This window comes from Pangasianodon hypophthalmus, chromosome 27 (genome assembly GCF_027358585.1).
Source record: "Pangasianodon hypophthalmus isolate fPanHyp1 chromosome 27, fPanHyp1.pri, whole genome shotgun sequence".
In the NCBI taxonomy this organism is placed as follows: Eukaryota; Metazoa; Chordata; class Actinopteri; order Siluriformes; family Pangasiidae; genus Pangasianodon; species Pangasianodon hypophthalmus.
In genome coordinates this window covers 4,904,928-4,925,261 of record NC_069736.1, presented here as the reverse complement: position 1 = coordinate 4,925,261, position 20,334 = coordinate 4,904,928, and the positions used below count along the sequence as shown (strand labels likewise).

Genomic DNA, 20,334 nt, shown 5'->3' with positions numbered 1-20,334 from the left:
GGAGATAAGCCCTGCCCATTACAAGAAGCACACATTCATGAAATCAGTGGAGTAGAATTCATGTCTTATAACGGCACATTTTTCCTCTCCGTAAATGGTTTAAACTTGTTCAGACATACCTTCACTACACTGTGAATGGACCAAATTTATTATCTGCATATTCATATATTTATTTTAGATTATTTTATTGCTCAAAATGTGAATTAGTGATGTGAATTTTAACTTATTTATATCACATTTGCCAGATGCATGAAAGACATAAAATTACAGTAAATTTGGTGAAAAAAGTATTTTCTAGAAATACTTCGTTAGTTTCTAAACATATTTAGACAGTTAGACCTAAAATATGAACAAGTGTTATTATTATTATTGTTATAATTATTATTATTATTATTATTGTAATTATTATTAATAATAATAATAATAATAATAATAATAATAATAATAATAATAATAATTATTATTATTATTATTATTATTATTATTCTTTTAAAATAAGTTTTAACAATTTATAAAAATATATTAAATATATTAAAAATATATAAACCTTTATAAATTATCATTAAAAAGCAAAAAACCTATTATACTGTGCTGTATATGGCTTATATATGCCTGGTTTAGAAATTTTTAATAATAATGTACTTAAAAATAATCTCATACTGTACTTTATTTGAACTTTGTTGATCAAAACTATAGAAAATAAAACTTTTGAACAAACATAAGCATTTAATCTACAGCATGCTGCTTTTGTGTCACTGTCGGCCATCTTGGACTTGGAGGAATAATAATCAAAGAAGCAACAGAAATCAGGATACTGGTTTATACTACAATGGGGAAAAGCCTCATGATTCTCCACTAAGCATTTTGGAGGTGATTTACTGCTTATATTTTATTAAAAAGCACATTAAATTAAGTCCGCAAGTGTGGACACCATGTATTAAAGAGTTTGTTTTGGAAGTTAATGATGATATTTAATGCAGCTACTCTTGCTAATGTTTGTGACAAGAGCTTAAGCCAAGACATTAGATAAACACAATAATGAACATTTTAGACTGTATTTATAATTCTTTATCATTAATTAAAGCTAAAAATACTTTGTGTTACCACTTAAAGCATTTCAATTCAGCTCAGACTTTGCTTTGGTTATATGAACCCAACCCCTGATTATTTTGTGTGAAAAACTAGCAGGAATTTTACACTTCATGCATTTTTCCTGAGGTACATCTGGCCATCTGCTTAAAATAGTGAATGCTAAAGCAGAGGCCCAGGTTTTTCATGAGTGGGACGTATAGGCTGCGCTCTGTGACTGTTGGGTTACGAGCCAAGGTTAGAAAGGTCTGCTTTATGCTACGTGTATTATAAATATAGTTGCAAACAAGGTTAAGAGGTTACAGCCGAGGCCTGGTTTATGCCACGTTTTTAAATATAGCAACAAGGTTAAGAACAATGAGACAGTGTGATACATCAAGTGACGTGCACTGGAGGACAAATAGAGCACATCAAATTAATCAAAAAATTCCAGTTAAACACAATGGGAAGTTATATAGCTCAGATTCAGTGTTGAACGAGGCTGTAACATACAAAAAACAAACCATTCATTCACTGATATAAGGAACTAAATGGCTCAATAAACTTTTTTTGCAAATTTTGCAAATTTTTGGTTACAGGTTTGCATTGTTTAGTCTTGTTTACTTTTGACTTATTTTAAAGTGTCTTTATTTAAAGTGTATAATGTTTTTAATGTTTGTAATGCTAGGAAAGCTGACTCCAACATTGATAAACCAATTGGAAATGCAGTTATTTTTTACAGAACAAGGACTAGCGTGAGAATAAAGATTAACATGGTACAGGAGCTCCCTCTGTTGGATGTTTCATAGAAATTAACCAAATTAGCAAAGAACCATAAACACAGTTATGCTAATGCTAATGAAGTTATTTGGTTCAGATTCCCAAATATTAAAAAATTTGTAATTTATACCACAGAGATGCTAACCATGATAAAGTTACCGAAGATTAGTGAACGGTTCAAATATTAATGAACATAGCCGTTTCTAACCATTCCTCCCAAAAGCATGAGAGTTAAAACCACCCACTTCTGGTTTATATTCAACCAACAGAATAGTTCTCCAGAAAAATCTATGATTAATACAAAATAAATTGGTGACAATACTGTGTTACACTAAATAAAATAAAACACAGATCCCAGCTTGGCTGTGGTATGCAGGAAATGACTCTGGTTCCTTGGTTTGAACCTGAATGATGCAGCAAAACAAATTGGGAAGAAATGCAAGAACAAATTTTGATAGCTAGAATTTATGACTTTAATTTTCTTTATTACTCAGTTATGTATTTTCCAGAATTAAAAAAAGATATCTTTTTGGCAGTTGTGGGAAAAGTACTGAGAAATTTTACTTATGTGAACGTATAGATAATGTGTCAAAATCTTCGTTAAAAGTTGCTTCTTTCTAGTATTAAAAAGTAAAAATTCAATGTTTTAACTGATGAAATTAATTCAATGTCATGTTTTCATGAAAAAAAAATGAAGCAACTACTTAATTTTGCCTGAAAACGTCATTCAATCTCTATAGGTTTCCTGCTCAAAAGCATCGACTAACGCTACATAGTTCGCTAATGAATTAGACAAAAGTAACATATCCTGTAAATAATCACTATTTACCGTGTGCTACAATTTGACATGTCTAGCCAATTTCTAACCTGGCATTAGCAAAGAAAACATGCTAACTTAGTTAAATACAGCCAGTTAATGTTAGCATGCTTTTTCAAATTAGGTGGAGCTTTCTCAAACACATTGAAACATCTTACTGAGGTAGGGCTAGGGGCGCTCATCCTCAAGTTCCACACTGCATTCCAGTGGCTTTTCTATTTTCAGACGCACATGGATAGCTATAGTGATAACTACATTGTGTAGCATGGGAAGGTCACTGAAGGTCACATGAGAAGGTTGATAGTTTATTTCTATGTGGATGAATTTGTTTGGATGCTAACCTGAGCCTATGTGAATGGTGTGTATCGTGTAGTCACTGGCTGGCTGAGAGTACAACAATACTTGTGAGTTCACATATTCAATTTCTCTGGCACTCAAGTAAACTATAAATACCTCAACATAATACTTATGTATAGTAATGAATTACAGTTACTCAAGTATTTCCCACCTCTGCTTATTGGAATGCAAGTCAACATTATAAGTAAAACTGACTAAGCCACCTAGCAAGCTGAAGTGACAAACACTGGTCAGAGAAGAGTGGCTTAATATATAATGTATTTATTGTAGTGTCCTCTTTTCCAAAAGCACTTGAACAGTACTTAAAAAGGTACCTCTAGCACTTCTCCAAAGACATAACATGTGTGTCTTGTAGCACTTCAACTGGAAGCTTCTTGAACAGCTTTATGCTTAGGATTGTATTCTGCCTCACAGTTAAGTCCCTTAGTTGACTCTTGGCCACTCATGCTTTAATGCCCTCATACAAATTCAAATCAGACAGTGCTTTTTAAACAAAGTTTTATACACGTCTTGCTACCTATCTTCAGACTTAAACTGGGAAGCAAGACAGTCTAGCTGTATGTCCAAGACCACAATTTAAAAGCACCCAGTTTTAATATATTCCAATACATAAAACTGCTTCCAGCTTCACCCAGTCCTTCCCTTAAAATTAGTGAAAATCCAGTGCATTACAATAGATTAGATTAATTCATTTAAATTTTACTTGTATAGTGCTTTTAACAATGGGCACTGGCACAAAGCAGCTTTACAGAACTAATTTCCAGATATAAATTAATAATTTTTAAATTTACTAAATGAGCAAGCCAGACAATGGTGGCAAGGAAAAACTCCAAGACTACATGACAAAAAAAACCTTGAGAGGAACCAGACTCAAAAGGGAACCCATCCAGCTGACACAAGATAGAGAGAAGTTATCTTCTATAGCTGCTTATTCACTATAGTCAAAAAGTGCTAACTGCATTAAACAGGAACTTACAAGCAACTTGAGTATGAGCATCAGAGTCATTTCTGAATTTATTAGTTTTAACTTAGTCTAGGGCATCAAACTGAAGTTAACTGCTCAATGACGGGGACAAGTGCAAAATTTAGTAATTAGTATGTACACTAGTACATACAGAATTGCCATATTTCAGTAGAGAATAAGAAGCCATTTAAGATTAGCAAAACTTAGGCCAAGCTCAAAGGACTGCATAGGTACTGATTTTCTTATACCACACTGAGTTTCTCCTTCCATATTTGTAACTAGGGGGAGAGAAGAAAAAAAATGAATAACCAGCTTGTCATGGCATACAGAAGAAGGCAATACTGACTATAGTTAACATTTAAAAGGTTTATTGTAAAATTTAAGAAAAAAAATTCAAGATTGCACATCTTAAACACATGAATAGGTTACATTGACCTGGCAGTGTAGAATAAAGACATTGGCAGTGTAGAATAAAGCATCCTGGCCAAATGCACAACCTTAAAATCACTTTCCATACACTTCAAAAACACTTAAAATGTCAAGTAAAAGCATGCAATTAAGTTACAATTTTTACAAAATCAGCACATAGTGCTAGAGTCCATTCCAATCTCACTAGGAGACTTGCTTGGCGAGGTCCTTGATCATCGATGACTTAAGCTGAGAGATGGATGCAATCCTCATTTGCTTCTGACTGGAGTACTTGTTCTTAACCGCCTACCAAAAGAACAGACATGAATCAATCATTTTTCTGCAGATATTACTGTAGACATTATCCAAACCCCACTCACCAGATGCTTTGAGAGTCCTTCATTGACTTTGACAACATTCTTAGCAATGTGCTGCATTACAGGGATAAGGCTGTCCTCTGCGTAGCCCATGTAATATTGCAGCGTGGGGGTCTGTAGAGAGCAAAATTAGGGGGTGGGGGGTTGAAATGAGTAACCCAAACCACAAAAAGGTCGGTTCTTAGAGTGAAGTTACAGGAACTTACCCATTCACCACAGTTGAAGACTTTCAGCATGAGGGCAAAGGCAGCACTGGCAACCTGAGAGGGAGCAAAGTGCACCATATCGTAGTCCACCATGGTAAGCTCCACAAAGTACTTAGCCAAAGTGTGCTGCTCTGCTGTAACCTAGAAGACATTTGAGATTTAAGAGATTAATAACCCATGCACAGTGGTAAATGTTAGCACTACATTATACATTGTATTGCAGAACCCCTCCCCACTTTCCAAAAAAAAAAAAAAAAAAAAAAAAAAAAAAAGGTACAGACCATATTACATTTACCTAGATTAAGTTTACCCAGAGTATACATCAATTCAACATGACTTCATATGCTTAGGCTCCTGTAATACACATAAAAGCCACTACCTTAAAAGTTAGGTCAATTCACTATATGCACTCACTACATGGGTTTAACAGTATTAAATAATGCACCATGTACATGATTACACCACAAAGGACAAACACCCTGCTTTATTTTTAGTGTTAGTGACAACTTGCACTCATTCTCCACATTGCCATCAAATTTAATCTTTTGCTACATTTTGGTTGCTGGCCATTACTATAGGGAAAGCTTGCTTTATCTCTGGTGCAACAGTCCATCATCTTCCACACTGCAACGGCAAGTAATGTATATAGGGGCTCGTTTCATGGCAAACCAAAGAATTAGATTCAAGCATCAATTTACCAATAAATTAGGTAGCTACATAAGTGCTCAACTCATTAGCCATGAATCTGTACCTCTCCAATTTTTGAGGCCCTTCGGAGGAACTGGAGTGGCAGGGGTCTGCCAAAGCTGAACTTCAGGACTCTCAGGATGTTCATCTCCATATCCCGGATCTGTGCAGTGGTGTAGGCACGGTCCGTCACAAAGGCAAAGTCTGCAATCTCGGGTGGGTACATTTCTTCATATTTGGAGGCAATGAACATAGCAGTTACACCAACCAGCTGGAGCTGCTTTTTTGGAACAGGATGATCCTGTGAACAAGAGAGACAACCTTTAAACAGGCATTCAACCACCATTTTTGTAGAAGAAAGTCAGTAACCATTCTGCTGAAGCCACCAACCTGAAGAAAGCGGTCGATGATCGCAACAGTCATGTACATGGTCTCCTGCAGTAGCCGAAACTTGATTTGGACCTGGACGAGCCAATCAATAAGGATGGCACGCATGTTCCCAGTGACTTCCCTTCCTTCCAGATACCTTGGCTTGACAGCCTGATCAGCCTTGGAGACAAATGTGATAAAAGCAGGAAGTTAAGCATAAAAAACAATTTAACAAATAAAGTTGAAGAAAAAGAAGAGACCAACCTCAAGTTGCCGGAGGTATTTGTAGATGTCCTTCACATATTCACTGCAGAGCATGGGATTGTCGTAGTCATCAGCATCTACATCTTTGATATTGAGAAGCACATCAGAGAAAGCCTGGCACAGCTCATCTGGGGCACAGCCAGATGTTTCCATGGGCACAGGAGAGGACGGCTCAGAAAATATCTAAAGGGTTCAAAAAGGGGAAGGGGAAAAAAAAAAGAAAAGGTTTGCCTGAAAACTAGCACCTCAAAAGACAAATGTTTGATTTTTACCAGAATTTCAACCAGCCATTCATATTTTGAAATATTATATTAATTTTCCTAAGGAAAGTAAGAGAATGTCACTAAACCTCATTTTCCACTTTAGGCAACTGCTTTGGCTCCTGTTTTGGCTCCTGTTTTGGCTGTTGAACTGGCTCAGGGACCTTCTTTTCTTCAACCACCACAGGTGCAACCTTCACCTCCTGCTTCAGAAAGCCATTAATCAGCCAAGACAGTCATACGGAACACACAGAATTTACAAGATGTTACCACACAAAAAACCCACAGTCATGCATTAGCACTTTAAACAGCTGTGTGTACTGTGCCACCATATTGCACATTACACCACGGCCCTGAAGAAATTGCATTTCATTCCAATGTATACATATTAGAGAGCCTTAGAAATAAAACCATTGAGACATGGTTCTTGCCCTTAAGGAAATAAAGCTCTTTAAACTTCCAAGCGTTTACTTTACTGAGCATTAACCGATTCAGAAAAAGCCTGCATTAAGTGTCATGCATTAGTGCAGAGAACAAGCAAACATCTAGAGAGATTAAAATCTCAGGGATTTTCCAAGACTTAGAGTCTGAAAATGGCAAACTAAGATGTGCACAATAGATGGTTGATAGCTGGAAGGTTTGGACACCAACCCTTTGTAGCACATCGTGTGATTTTCCCCAACGTGCACTAGATACCACCGTTAAAACCCAATCTGGCTGTATTCCATACAACTTCAAGTCAGAGTGTGTTAGGAACAGGGAAGACGCTAAACACGCAGGATGAAGACTATAAGCTGGCAAATTACTCAAATTAACAAAATATAGAATATCTTCAGAAATGGGGTGCTAAACTAAACTTTTCCTCATCACTGGGGTTTCTTTTGTACCTTTAATATGTACAATGAAGTGTTCCTTTTAAAAGACACCCCACACACCATTTTAGGTTATTTAAAAAATAAATAAAAAAAAATAAGTTTGAGGCACAACCCAAACAGCCAGGAATGGTGCAGTTTGGTACCTTTAATATGCAATTTGCCACTTTGAACAGTGAAATGTTCCTTTAACAAAAGAAATGAGGGTACACAACTTATAGTAAAGCACTACACACCTTTTTAGGTGAAAAAAAAAAAAAAAAAAAAAAAAAAAAAAAGGCAGAAAAAGATGCAACTTTGAGGTAAAACCCAAACAACCAGAAATGGTGCAGTTTAATACCCTTTTCTCTCAGAATGAAGATAAAGGGCGCGTTTTTTGGACATACGGGTATTTTTAAGCAAGTATTCATACTTTAGAGTAAGAACACAAAGCTCTTGAACTAAAAACTCACTTTCTTCCTGAGAGGCTGTCGAGGCAGAGCCGCGTTCCCGATTTCCCCCAGCGCGGCCCGCGGCCTCAGCACAGGCTTGTTCGCGGTGACCGCCTTCCCAGCCACGGGGTTCTGGTTCTCGCTGCTGGGCAGGCGAGTGCTCTGTGGGGAGCAAATAAAGAGATAGATATAAAATTAAAGAACAAAAAAACATTACTGCAAAGGAGTAACAAGTTCTCTATCACACACACAGCACTAAACAAACCGGAAATAGCCAGACACACACGAGCACGAGCGCACAAATATATACCATCAAAAAGACACTAAAGGCTCGCGTGCATCACAGTTGCGTTAAATAACCTTCGCTATCAAGTATAAAGAAACATCTCAAATTCTATACATGTATGTATGTATGTATGTAAGTAAGTAAGTAAGTAAGTAAGTAACTAAAACTCACCCTGGTTATACGCAGCGCCATTTTTGAACTCGCTTCACTTTGCAATCTGCAGCACAAACTGGTTTAAACAGCTCAACACTCCACTGATCTTCTCCCGTGGTTTAAATTGTCGCTCTTTCGAATGTGATTCGCTGCGTTCTAAAAAATCCGCCAACTCTGATTGGTCGAGCTGCACCTGATAACAATGCGTTCCCAAGGCGACGAATGGACACGTGACTCCGAGTGGGTGGAGACTCGTTGGTTAAAATCTTTTCTTCGCTTTGTAGCAAGGCGCGTGACATGTTAGGAGATGTGTACCGCCATCTTGTGCACCGGAATATATGAACCGAACCGACGAATAAAAAAAGTATTTTTAAAAAAAAAGAGTAATAAAAACACTTATGGTGTGTCTTGGAAAGTTATTATGAATATGAAACTATATTCTAAGTCATACGATATTTACAACAGTAAAGCTTTTCAATGGAAATGATGCTTATTACACCCACACAATGGAAACCAGGAAAAAAAAACACACACACAAAAGGCTACTTATTTACTGTTCCACTGGATCCCTTCTGACATTATTGGACTTATGGTGATTTTTTTTGTATTATGTTCTGTTCTGTTAGGGGTCTTATGTAAGGAATAAAACACACCAGTGAATGCTTTTATAGGAAAATAATCAATGGCAGGTTTAGTTGTTATTTTTCCAATAACAGGACACACTAAAGTGTTCTATTCCTCTCATACCTCAACACATTCATTCATTTGCATCGCCAATCCACCTACTGCCATGTTTTTGGAAGGTGGAATGAAACCGGAGGAACCCAGAGGAAGCCCACACGGACATACAGAGAGCCTCCAAACTTTTAGTAACCTGAGCTCAGGGTCAAACCCGAGACCCTGGGGCTGTGAGGCACCACTGTGCTGCTCTTACGCCATTTTCACAACTCAGAATCAGACATCAGAACCAGCTTTATTGGCCAAGTGTGCTCACACATGGTGTTCACCACACAACGGGACTCAATCAATCCATCCATCCATCCATTCTCCATGCTGCATTTGCTACACAGGCTTGCGGGAATGGAACACAATGTGTGAGGAAAAATATATACAAGTATAAATGTATAAGAAAAAGGACAAACAGAATACAAATAGATACAATAAACAATATAATTAATACACAGTATTGCATATGTAAGACTTGTTGTGTACAGGTATGCGCAAAAACAGATGTGCAAACAGGCAAATGTATGTAACCGGTATATATACATTTACATTTTGTCTGAGTTTAACAGCCATCTCAAATCCACACTTTGAACCATCATGTTGATCCGTGTCAGGTTTATTTTCAGTAGCTAAGCAGGCTGGACTTGCATGACTTGTATAACTAGCCAGGAGCATTTCCAAGATGGCTGCCGAGTGGACAGACTTTGCTAGGATAACTCTGGGGTAGCGCTGGTTCCAGTGTATCAGGTATAGAAGTGCTTGTTTCCAGTGTTCTGCAGAAAGAGTGTAGTGAAGGCATTATTCGTTTCCGTTCATCAGCATGGAGACGCATTTCACATACAAGCTGAACCTCTAAATGCTGTTCATCATTCAGCACTCAGATTCATGACAGGTAATGAATATAATGCTCATCCGTGTGCTATATAGACAAATGGGCTGACCTTCTCTCAGTGGAACGAGACTGCACTGGTACCTATTTAATCATGAGCCATGTTTTATAAATTACCTTCACATATCAGCTTTCAGTTACACAGGAAGGACAAAAAAAAAAACCTGTTCTCAATGTGCTTCAGGCTCATTTTAAGCAGAGAAAGATGTCCACCGAGTGCATGAAATAAACTACAGACTTGAAAGTGGGTTCTTTTACACCAGGCCCCTTTATGCACCTACACAACTGTAATAGTTTTATTAAATGCTTTATTTTAGAATTTAATTACCCTTTTTCTGACATATAAATGAATTATCACAAGACCATAAGTTTATTTTCTGAAATTAACAACTCAGAACTATTTCTTAAAAGTTTTATTTACAGGAAAAAAACACTTACATCTTTAAATAAAACATTTTTACATGATACATGTGCCATCTTTGTAATATTTCATCGACTCCATCTGTTGTGTCATTGCCAGGACCTCATGGAATCCTGTGCTGAGGCCTGACATGTGCTGGAAATAAGCTTCCTTCTCCACCTGGACAGTCAGATTATTCACACCCGCATCCTTGAGCACTGCAGTCACCTGATCAAAAACAACAGCAACATCAGCACTTTTTAAATATCGACTAAAAGCAGGTGAAGCCAGGTTATTTCAGAACACAGTACACAGGGAAGATTTTATCAGACCTGCTGAATAATTCTCTGCTCCACAACATCAGACATGATTTGTAGGTGAATGGTTCCGGCAAGAACGTTAGCAGAATGTCTCCAGAAGTGCGGGTCACGGTAAGACAAGACACCTTCAATTTTTTGAATCTGGAAAGAAAATGAAAGGAGTTTTCAGAAAGGACAATCTTATTGGTCATTTTCTGTAACAACAGTTCTGACACTAGTTGCACTGCAAGGTTTATATTAACGCATTCGTTTTAACACATTATCATTTCTATATTATCAGGGCGAACACTCAAATGTGAAATTGTTAATATGTTGAGGTTTTCTGTAAGGAAACATTTATTTAGCATTTTTGGAAGGAGTCTCCAGTGTCAGTGCTTTGTAACAGTCACAGAGGTAAAGCTGTAACTTTAAGCTTTCTGCTGCAGGAAAGTTTTGCAGTTTCTCAATAACATGACAAGCTGCATTTTTTTGTATTATTAACTTTGAAAATGAGAAAAATAGAGAAACTGGTGAGGGAGCAGTTGTTTATAGCTTCTATAACATAATTGATAACAGAAACTAACTTGTTTCAAAGCCAACAATCGCAAAGAAGATCAACGTGTTGACTGTGTCTGGGCTGAAGGCCAATAAAGTCAGATTATCTCATGCCTTTCCTCACATGCATGTTTTAATGCAAAATAATCTACATAACTGGATTAATTTTTATTTTATGACTCTCACATGACCTACTCCACAAATACTACCTTTTCAAGGGCAAAGTTAAGCTCCTTCTCGTGCTCAGGTGGAGTTCTCAGTAAAAGAACTTCACAAGCGTCCTTCAGCAGGGGGATGACACTGAGGAAGATGAGTACGGCAATGAACAAAGAGCATATGGGGTCTGCTATCAGCCAGCCAAACTGACTGATCAGAATTGTAGAGATGATGACTCCAACGCTGCCCAGTGTGTCAGCCAGCACATGAAGGAAGACTCCTGAAAACATCCAGTGGACATGTATCAGCACCAGACGAAGTTAAAGCATCTTTACATTTTCAATTAGGCCAAAGAATTCTCATAAAATCAAGCATGATTATACGCAGCTACCTCTCATGTTAGTGTTCATGCCTCTTCCTCCGGAGCCGTGGGAGTGGCCATGGCCGTGAGAGTGGCCGTGAGCCCCGTGGCTGTGCCCATGACCTCCATGTCCATGGTCTCCGTGCGCGTGACCATGGTGCGAGTGGCCATGCTCATGACCTGAGCATGAGCCCTTTGAGGCCCCATGGGAGTGGGCGTGGCTAAAAGCGCAGATGCCCAAAAGGTTCACGATCAGGCCGCCCACAGACACCGGCTGGTGAGAGAGCAGATAAGAACAAATGAATGTCAGATCTGTATAGAGGGGGTGCCATTTTATAAAATTATTGTCAAAATCAATTTTACAATTTCAGACTTTTCAGAACCTCTGTAAATAACCTGGAACAGAATATAATTATTTACTCATTTTGGCAATTAACATTGTGATGATATGATGATTTAGGAAATAAATGCATTTTTTTCAAGTAGACTTCCTGGCACACCATAGACGACTACTTTTACAATTTAAAACACCAAAAAGATCTTTCTTTCCAATTATAGGTCAATTAGTGAGATTTAATGGTGATTTGCATATTTTTTCATAAATAGTCAACAAAGTACTTGACACACAAACTTGGGTAAAAATCTTGAATTGCTTGGGTCAATTGACCCCAAGGATAAAAGATGTTAGTAATTTTGAGGATAATAGCAGGGTTTAAAAAAAAAAAAAATAAATAAATAAATAAAAAAAAAATCAAACACTTGCCGCTAGCATGACGGTGTTGATGTTGGGAGGGTCAATCAGTCTGGACAGAGACTCCACAAACACAAAGAAGGCTATGACCATAAGGAACAAGCCATTAACAAACCCAGAGAGGATCTCAACACGGCCATACCTTTAAAAAAAAAAAAAAAAAAAAAAAAAAAAAAAGACTACAAACATGAACACCATGCCAATACAAATCTGTAGCATTTTCTATAAATCATAGCTTGAGAAACAAAATCATAAATCCAACCATTCAGAAATGGACAAAACAAGTCGTACCCATAAGAGTATATCCTTGTTGCTTTCCATCTGGTCATGAGGGCAGCGAAGAGTCCGAGTACCAAAGCTGAGCAGTCAAACAACATGTGGAAGCCATCAGAGATCAGACCAAGACTGTTGGTCCACACGCCATAGAACAGCTCCACGAATGTGAAGGCCTAAAAAACAAAAACCCAAAAATCAACAGCATTATTACTCACGCAGAAATTCTTCAGTTCTGTCAATACTGCAGTACTGTACTTTGGGTCTGAAATGTTACTTAACACTATTTTTCTACAGACCAGTAACCCACTAATCAAGAAAAAATATAGAATTAAAATACATTCCATTCATACTAAGCAATATTAAAGCAATACTCCAGCCTCTTTCTTGTGTGATTTACGATTTTAAACAAAACTGGTATGTATACGTTGCATAGTATACTGTAAGCTGTGCATTGTCTACTATCATTTCTCATTGGAACTTTATATATATTAAAAAAAATATATAATAACAATAATGGGTATGCATTTACAAGTTACAACAACAGTAGTTGTTACATGCCCACAAACTACAAGTGATGTGAGCGTCACTTGCTCGTGTGAATGAGGGTCAGACTTCCATTATAAGTAAACTACAGTTTTCACACTCTTTTCTCAATACACTGATACATGTCTGTTATATAGAACTGTACACATCCTATAGATGCAGTGGATAGATAGTAGGTAGAAAAAAAATGCCTAAGTATTCCCTTAAGAAGCCCGTATTTCACTGATTCGTGATTAAACCCCTCACCAAGTTGAGGCACAGGAAGTAGAAGATCTGTCGGGAATCGTACTCCTCCAGGATTTGCTTGAGCGAGTCTTTGATGAAGCGAGGGAGAGACTGAGAGCTGTGCTGCAGAGCATCGCCCATTAGGTTATACAGAGGAGTTCCTTCAGGTGAATATCCCACCAGCGTGCCCTTCTGTCCTTTCTTAGAGGGAGAGGACAGGATGCTGTCGGCTGCAAAATGGATCCACACAGAGGAAAAACATGAACCGTGTGTCAGATTCACTTTCTAATCTAAATCCAGAACTATTCACACCTTAATTGAATACAGGTTCATTTTTAATCACGTACAGATAGGAGGTGCTCTCTGGAGCTGGTCAGGTTGTGACGCAGGTTTCTACACGATGCGGACAATTTACATAATGATATAAAGCAGCAGACAAACAGGACTTTCCTTCGTATTCGATACTAACGTAATGTTATCAAACACTACCAAAGTTCTGGCTAGCTAGTCTTTTCAAATTCGCATTTGACCAATGAATAGTCTGAACTATTTCCAGCTCCACCCTTATTCTCCATATTCAGGATAAACAAGGAGAACAAATTCAGCACAGGTTGCAATGGCAATAACAACAAAAAAGCGTAATCACTGATTTGTTCACCATAGTGTGCTGTAGTGCATTTAATAATTTGTTCACTTTAAAGGACATCTTTTAAAACATTTAAAAAGCTAATGTGTGAACTAGTTAGTATTAATGCCCATTCAAATGAGCTTGTTGCATTTCAGATACATTGGCAATGAACATTCAATGAAAAAAACCTTGCTGTTTGTATGCATGTCTTGATTTAGTACTCTGATTTCATTTACAGGAAAAAACAAAACTACTTTTTAGGCTTGAGGCGGGAATACATCCTGGATGGAACGCCAGGGCATCATGTACCTAGGGCCAATTTAGAGTAGAGAACTGGCATGTTTTTGGGAGATGGGAAGAAACCAGAGAACCCGACAGAAACCCAGGTGGACACAAGGAGATCATCCAACACTACAGAGAGACACTATCCCAAAGTCAGAGTCAGGATTGCACCGGGAGCCCTGGAGCTGTGAGGCAGCAATGCCACCCGCTGCTAATGTTTTTCACTGTCACTCTTCCTGTCACGATTTCTCAAGCAGACGCTGGGTTTAGAATTGTAGTTTCAGAGTGTAAGGCATGTAACTCACACATGATGAAGAAGCAGGCGCTGACCAGCACTCCTCCAGACAGCACATGCTCAGTGCTGGATTGCTGGCCGCCCGTCCTGATGGTCCGCAGCTGGTCCGTCAGCGGGTGGGTCCAGAAGTTGGCCAGAAACAAGCCGCTGAAGAACAGGAAGTAGGAGCTGTAGCGGGCGCAGCGTGGGGCCTCGAGCTTCGTCATGCAGATAGACTCCACGTAGAAGTCCAGGATCATCACAGAGAAGACGATCATGGCGAAGGGCAAGACCAGGCTAGACCACGACTCCACCTTGCTCTGAGAATTTTAGGAAAATTGTCAATTTTATAAAGAAATGAGCTGTAAGTGTTACTGAGCATCTTGCAGAACCAGCCACAGTTCTTCTGAAGACTTTGTCTGTCACACTTGCTTCTTATTTTTGCAGCAAAACCCAGCAGCCTTCATTATGTTTTTTTTTTTTTTTGGTCTGAAAAGTGTCTATGTAATATGCTGCTTTCTTTCTGACATACAAACATTTTTCTGTAACATTTAATTTTGTGCTGGAAAACTAATGTTTAGGAATCTAAAAAGTTTTTGTATTGTAACAAAGATTGTACTAAGAAAATAGGAGGCCTAAGACTTTTGCACAGTACTGTATATATAAACTAATAATATACTATTCATTATGTGCGTAACATTATTATTTTTGGGAAACCTTCCAGGATATAAGCTCTAACATTCCCATTTCAAACAAAACGATACTCATGATTAAATCCTTTCTACACAGACGATATCAGTTACGAACCTCCGTGGTGGCAGAGAGCACAAACACCCAGGGCAGCAGCAGAACAGAAGCGACCAGGTTAGACAGAGCGTAGAGGCGCTTCGCTCCACCAATTTCCACTGACAGCTTTCTGGAGTGTGTGTGAAACGCCACCTTCAGACACAGCGCCAGAACCAACAACACAACTCCACCCTGAAGAGACACACACACACACACAAAAAAAAAAAAAATCAGTCTCCGTTCATCCACACCTGAACAGGAACGATGTAACGATGTTTTACTCACTTTATGGTCGGCCACACCTAAAAATGAGATCCCTGTGTACAAGGCATGGGTGAGAGCGCTGTCATGGTGTCCCTCGGCTGCGAGTCAAACAGTTAAGTAAGACACACTATGAAGAGAAATGACACAGAGTGGAATCTGACATGTTTACGAAGGATACGGTGCTCTGCCATCTTTGCCATGAGGTCATCGTTATCGAAGAGCAAAAGACAGATCACTGCAATGATGAAGAACGCAGCGCCTCTCGTCTACGAGAAAAGCACAGCAGATCTTAGCATGCTGTTAGGTAACAAACTGTACAATGCTCACAAAGAAATGCTAATCAGATTCTACAATAGCAACTAGTGGAATAAAATCTAGCAACACAAAATAACGAGTTTGGTATTATCATATTATTCAGTTATGACTTAAATACAAAAACATATACAGGTCTGTTATTAAACACTAGTAAGTGACCAGAGTGTAAGTAATGAATGTAACACTTGGAGGTGTGCTGTTATAGGAAAATAATCAACTACAGGTTGGTGAGATGCGACCAGATGATATTTACAATACTTATATATTTATACACACACACACACACACACACACACACACACACAGTACACACACAATTATAGTTGTGAAATGTGTATGAAGTTAGTCCCTGAGATATCACGCTTGTTATACATAAGCAAGCATCTTGTCATGTTTCTAAGAAACCACAAAGCTCCGGTCCTGAAAACTTTCCTGTGGCGGGAGTTACAGCTTTACTTCCAAATATCATGTATCGTTGACACTGGAGACTCCTTCCAAAAACGCTAAATAAACATCTCCACCATAGCTACCATATCTGCGGCTACATACATTTTTTAAAATCCGCTCACGTGGAGCGTTTGTCATACAAGTTCCGGCTTACATACTATAAAAACGACAACATATTAGAAGGAGTGCATTAATATAAACCTTGCAGCTATCATAGAAAATTAATCAACACCTCAGTAACCGAGCTGTGTGTGTGAGCTGGTATCTCTTACCTTAGAGGGGCCTCCGTCTGAGGTGGTGAAGAGAACGGTGAGGAAAGCGATGACCACCACATCGTTGTGCTCGAACAGCAGCAGCGTCCTGTGAGACAAAATCTAGGCTTAGTTCTCTTCCCATGATATGTATACATCTAGGAAAAGAATTGAGTACTGACAGAAGCGGTTGACGGCTTTACCTTAGCGGCCCACAGAGCGTCAGGCCAAAAAATCCCAAGAGAGAGATCACACAGCTGATCACGGCGTGCTTGCAGATTCTGATCCACTGAAAGAGAAGCATTTGATATCAACACGTCTGAACTTGATTATTAAGATCAAGACAAGTCAAGAGACAATTGTTTAAAAAATAAATTAACATTTTTAACTTTTTTTTCCCCCCCAAAATGTACCTGTCTTTTGGTGACTATTTTTCCTGATGAGAAGGGCTTTTGAAAGAAAAGTAAAATCATTGCACACCTGTGTTGGAAAACAGGAAAGAATTACACACACACATAAGTATTAATATGCATTAAGTGTTTTATTCCTCTTATACCACAGCAATCTGGTAACGCTAATATTGTTTCATTTACTAAAGAACGACACGCTGTTGCTTTTAACCACTTATAGTTACATTTAATGATGTGGAACGTCTGTGAAACAAGTTAGTTCCTGGTACTTATGTTACAAGGGTTATAAATTGCCATTCCTTCACCAGCCACTCTTTTTTTCTCTGTCTAAACGTTAATATGACTGTGTTACAGCTGACTGGTTAACTCCTTCTGCCCAATTCTGAGTCAAGAATTCAACAATGCTGTGGCATAACGTATAATAAAGTACACAGTAACATGAAAGATACATGAAAGTTACACTTAAAATATTGTCTTGTGGAACTGCTTACCCAAATTTAAGTATGAAGAGAAACTGCACAATATGTACAACTTTGAGGAGGTCATAAGACTCAAAAATTCCTAGAGCCTTTAACAACTTGGTGAAGAAGAGCAACACGATGTATCTGGTCAATCTGAAATTTAAAAAAAAAAAAAAAAAAAAAAAAGGAACAAAAAACATGAAATGGAAAGAACAGAAAATATTTGCTTCTGCTTTACAGTAGGTTACATTTCAAATTCAATAATACCTCTATGTACTGTACTTCTCTACTTACATGTAATTGTATGCTTATAAAAAATAAACTACTTAAAACTGAATTATAATAAATTCAAAGAGAGATTTTTCCTGTAAATGTAAAAACAAAGTTCAGTACATTCATTCAAATAACAAAAATAAATTAATAAAGAAATAAATTACATTTTACAATTTTAAAGATACAAAAAATTAACATGAGTTCAGCTACTACCGATCAGAATTTTAAAAACTGTTTTTAGAAAGAAAAACATGAATAAAGAAAGTGAGAATAAGATACAAAGATATAGTAAAGAAATAATAATAATATCCAAATATTCTAATAAATTCTAATAATTAATAACAGAGTTATGTTTGACAACACTAAAGATGCAAAAAAAAAAAAAAAAAAATTGGCAAGAGACATGATACCACAAATGCTGGTGACAAATAAAAAACATAAATTCAAATAATTCTAAAAAAAAAAAAAAATCTAAAAATAAATTTAAAAATTGTTATTTTATTAACTGAAGATGTAACATTTTATATCATATCATATAAGCTGCTTCCAGAGTTTTAAAAATCTTTACATGTTAGAAAAAGATACAGGAAAAATCCAATAAAAAGCAAAATTTAATTATTAAAGAAACTACAATTTACAATAATTCCAATATATTTTAATAATAAATAAATAAATAAATGAAATTTTTAAAGTAGAAAAGATAAGCATCAAACCAGCTGCTTCCAAATAAAAATGTTATATCATCACGATATCTGGTATATCTCAGAAAAATGTATCATGACATCATTTATCACGATATCGATATTATATCATCATATTGCCCAGCCTTGGTTAGCATTAGCATTTAGCTTACCTGGCATTAGGCACTTCAACGCGGCCCAGCTTTCCACCTGAAATGACATTACTGCTGTATTTGTCATCCATTGCGTTTGTTGAAAAGTGTCTAAAAGTTTATACACCCTCTTATTTAATTGTGTGGCCTATATGAAGAGATAGCTAACTAGCTAACCTGCCTGAGGCTAGCTAAAGCACTGACTAATGAATAACATAGTTTAGCTAATGGTAGCTAACAACTTCCGCCTTATTTAATGGCTTCTAATATCGATTCAGAGGAGCTGTCTCAGAGCAGCGGTATAAACCGAAACACCCATCATCCGTTTCCAAAGTGAACAGCTTTAAAGTTTCACAAATCCAATCTGCCTGTTTAGATTCAGCATTGCTTCAGTGCTAGTCAACGTCATCACTTCCGCATAGGTTCTTCTTCTACGCAAAACGGGGGGAAAATGTGTATCAGCGCCGTCTATCGGAGTGGAGTGTAAATAAAGTCAACACGTAAACATGGCCATTTCACACCATAAAACCCACATTTCAACCTCATTTCAGCCACATGTCACCTATATATCACCCTCATATCATCCTCCTTTTACCTTCCTATCACCCTCATTGTGTGTGTGTGTGTGTGTGTGTGTGTGTATGGTGTCCAGCCTCAAACCCAACGTTCCCAGGATAAGCTCCGGATCCCCAGCGACCCTGACCAGGATAAAACAGTTACTGAAAATGCACGATAGACCAATATTTCCCAAACAAAACAAAATCGAGATCATAGAGCACCAAGAGCAACCAAACAGGAATAATAAACACAAACCATGAAAAATCCAACCAATAAAGGGAAAAACACGACAAATCACAGAACCACAGTGGGGATAAAATATAAATCAATTATAAATCAGCACACTGATAGAGACACTTATCCAAAACCAAAGGTAATGCAAAGCCCAGCATGTCTTTTGAGTATAAATAGCAGGTTGGTTGAAGTAGTGATATAAAGATATTGTAGTTATGGAACCAACAAAGAACCTGAGCATTCTGGGAGGGGAGGAGATACATAAATAAATCTGTCTGTCTGTCTGTGTACAGGAATCTTGTATTAATAACCTGACTAGAAAAATCAATAAGCCCACATGAGGCTTGAATATGAAGCAACTCGATAGACTAGAACAAGGTTAAATATACATGACTATGTCCCAAAATGCACAGCAGCCTCCACTAGTATGCACTTCTGCACTTCATCCTTCTGACCAGCAGATGTCACTAGCAGATATCACTTAAATCTTTTAGCTGTCTACTTCAGTCAGGAAATTAAACACACACACACACACACACACACACACACACACAACAGCTTCGGCATTAAAACCGACCAATCGCATCCGTCAGGTCAGAAACGCCCACTTTTCATCTGCAGAGGCAGCAGCAATGGGAATTTTGGCGTTTTTTTTGTTTTTTTTTTCCAGTGAGCCGACTCAGCTCACCTACAGAGTCGACTCTTTCAGCTCCCAAACGACTCATTTATTTACTGTTATTTTGTAACTTTCCAAATTGTTATTTTTGCCTGTCTTTGGCTGAAATTGTTTCATAAAATTGTTTTTCTATCTTCTAATTAATCAAATATCATTAAATAAT

General features: G+C 37.6%; 2 protein-coding genes across 4 annotated transcripts; both read right to left on the bottom strand.

Moving 5' to 3' along the window:
• Positions 1 to 4,337: 4,337 nt before the first annotated feature.
• ccnb1 (cyclin B1) lies at positions 4,338 to 8,462 on the bottom strand. Of its 2 annotated transcripts, none has more exons than XM_026921493.3 (9): positions 8,318 to 8,462; positions 7,882 to 8,022; positions 6,647 to 6,763; positions 6,298 to 6,480; positions 6,055 to 6,213; positions 5,729 to 5,965; positions 4,978 to 5,118; positions 4,775 to 4,885; positions 4,338 to 4,700 (listed from the first exon to the last, which is right to left on the bottom strand). In XM_026921493.3, exons 1-9 carry the CDS (start codon positions 8,336 to 8,338, stop codon positions 4,599 to 4,601), a joined length of 1,212 nt encoding a protein of 403 aa, XP_026777294.3. In that variant the 5' UTR covers positions 8,339 to 8,462; the 3' UTR covers positions 4,338 to 4,598. The 2 variants fall into 2 exon arrangements, with proteins under 2 accessions (XP_026777294.3, XP_026777295.3); XM_026921494.3 differs by having other exon boundaries at positions 6,647 to 6,760.
• An 819-nt stretch (positions 8,463 to 9,281) lies between these two features.
• slc30a5 (solute carrier family 30 member 5) lies at positions 9,282 to 19,148 on the bottom strand. Of its 2 annotated transcripts, XM_034300680.2 has the most exons (17): positions 18,725 to 19,148; positions 17,629 to 17,751; positions 17,141 to 17,207; positions 16,931 to 17,016; positions 16,749 to 16,836; positions 15,893 to 15,980; positions 15,736 to 15,812; positions 15,472 to 15,642; positions 14,696 to 14,984; positions 13,502 to 13,710; positions 12,728 to 12,885; positions 12,449 to 12,578; positions 11,716 to 11,959; positions 11,378 to 11,604; positions 10,647 to 10,775; positions 10,353 to 10,542; positions 9,282 to 9,798 (listed from the first exon to the last, which is right to left on the bottom strand). In XM_034300680.2, the coding sequence occupies exons 1-16, from the start codon at positions 18,793 to 18,795 to the stop codon at positions 10,372 to 10,374; spliced, it is 2,328 nt and encodes a 775-aa protein (XP_034156571.2). In that variant the 5' UTR covers positions 18,796 to 19,148; the 3' UTR covers positions 9,282 to 9,798; positions 10,353 to 10,371. The 2 variants fall into 2 exon arrangements, with proteins under 2 accessions (XP_034156571.2, XP_034156572.2); XM_034300681.2 differs by lacking the exon at positions 9,282 to 9,798 and having other exon boundaries at positions 10,206 to 10,542.
• Between the last annotated feature and the right edge of the window lie 1,186 nt (positions 19,149 to 20,334).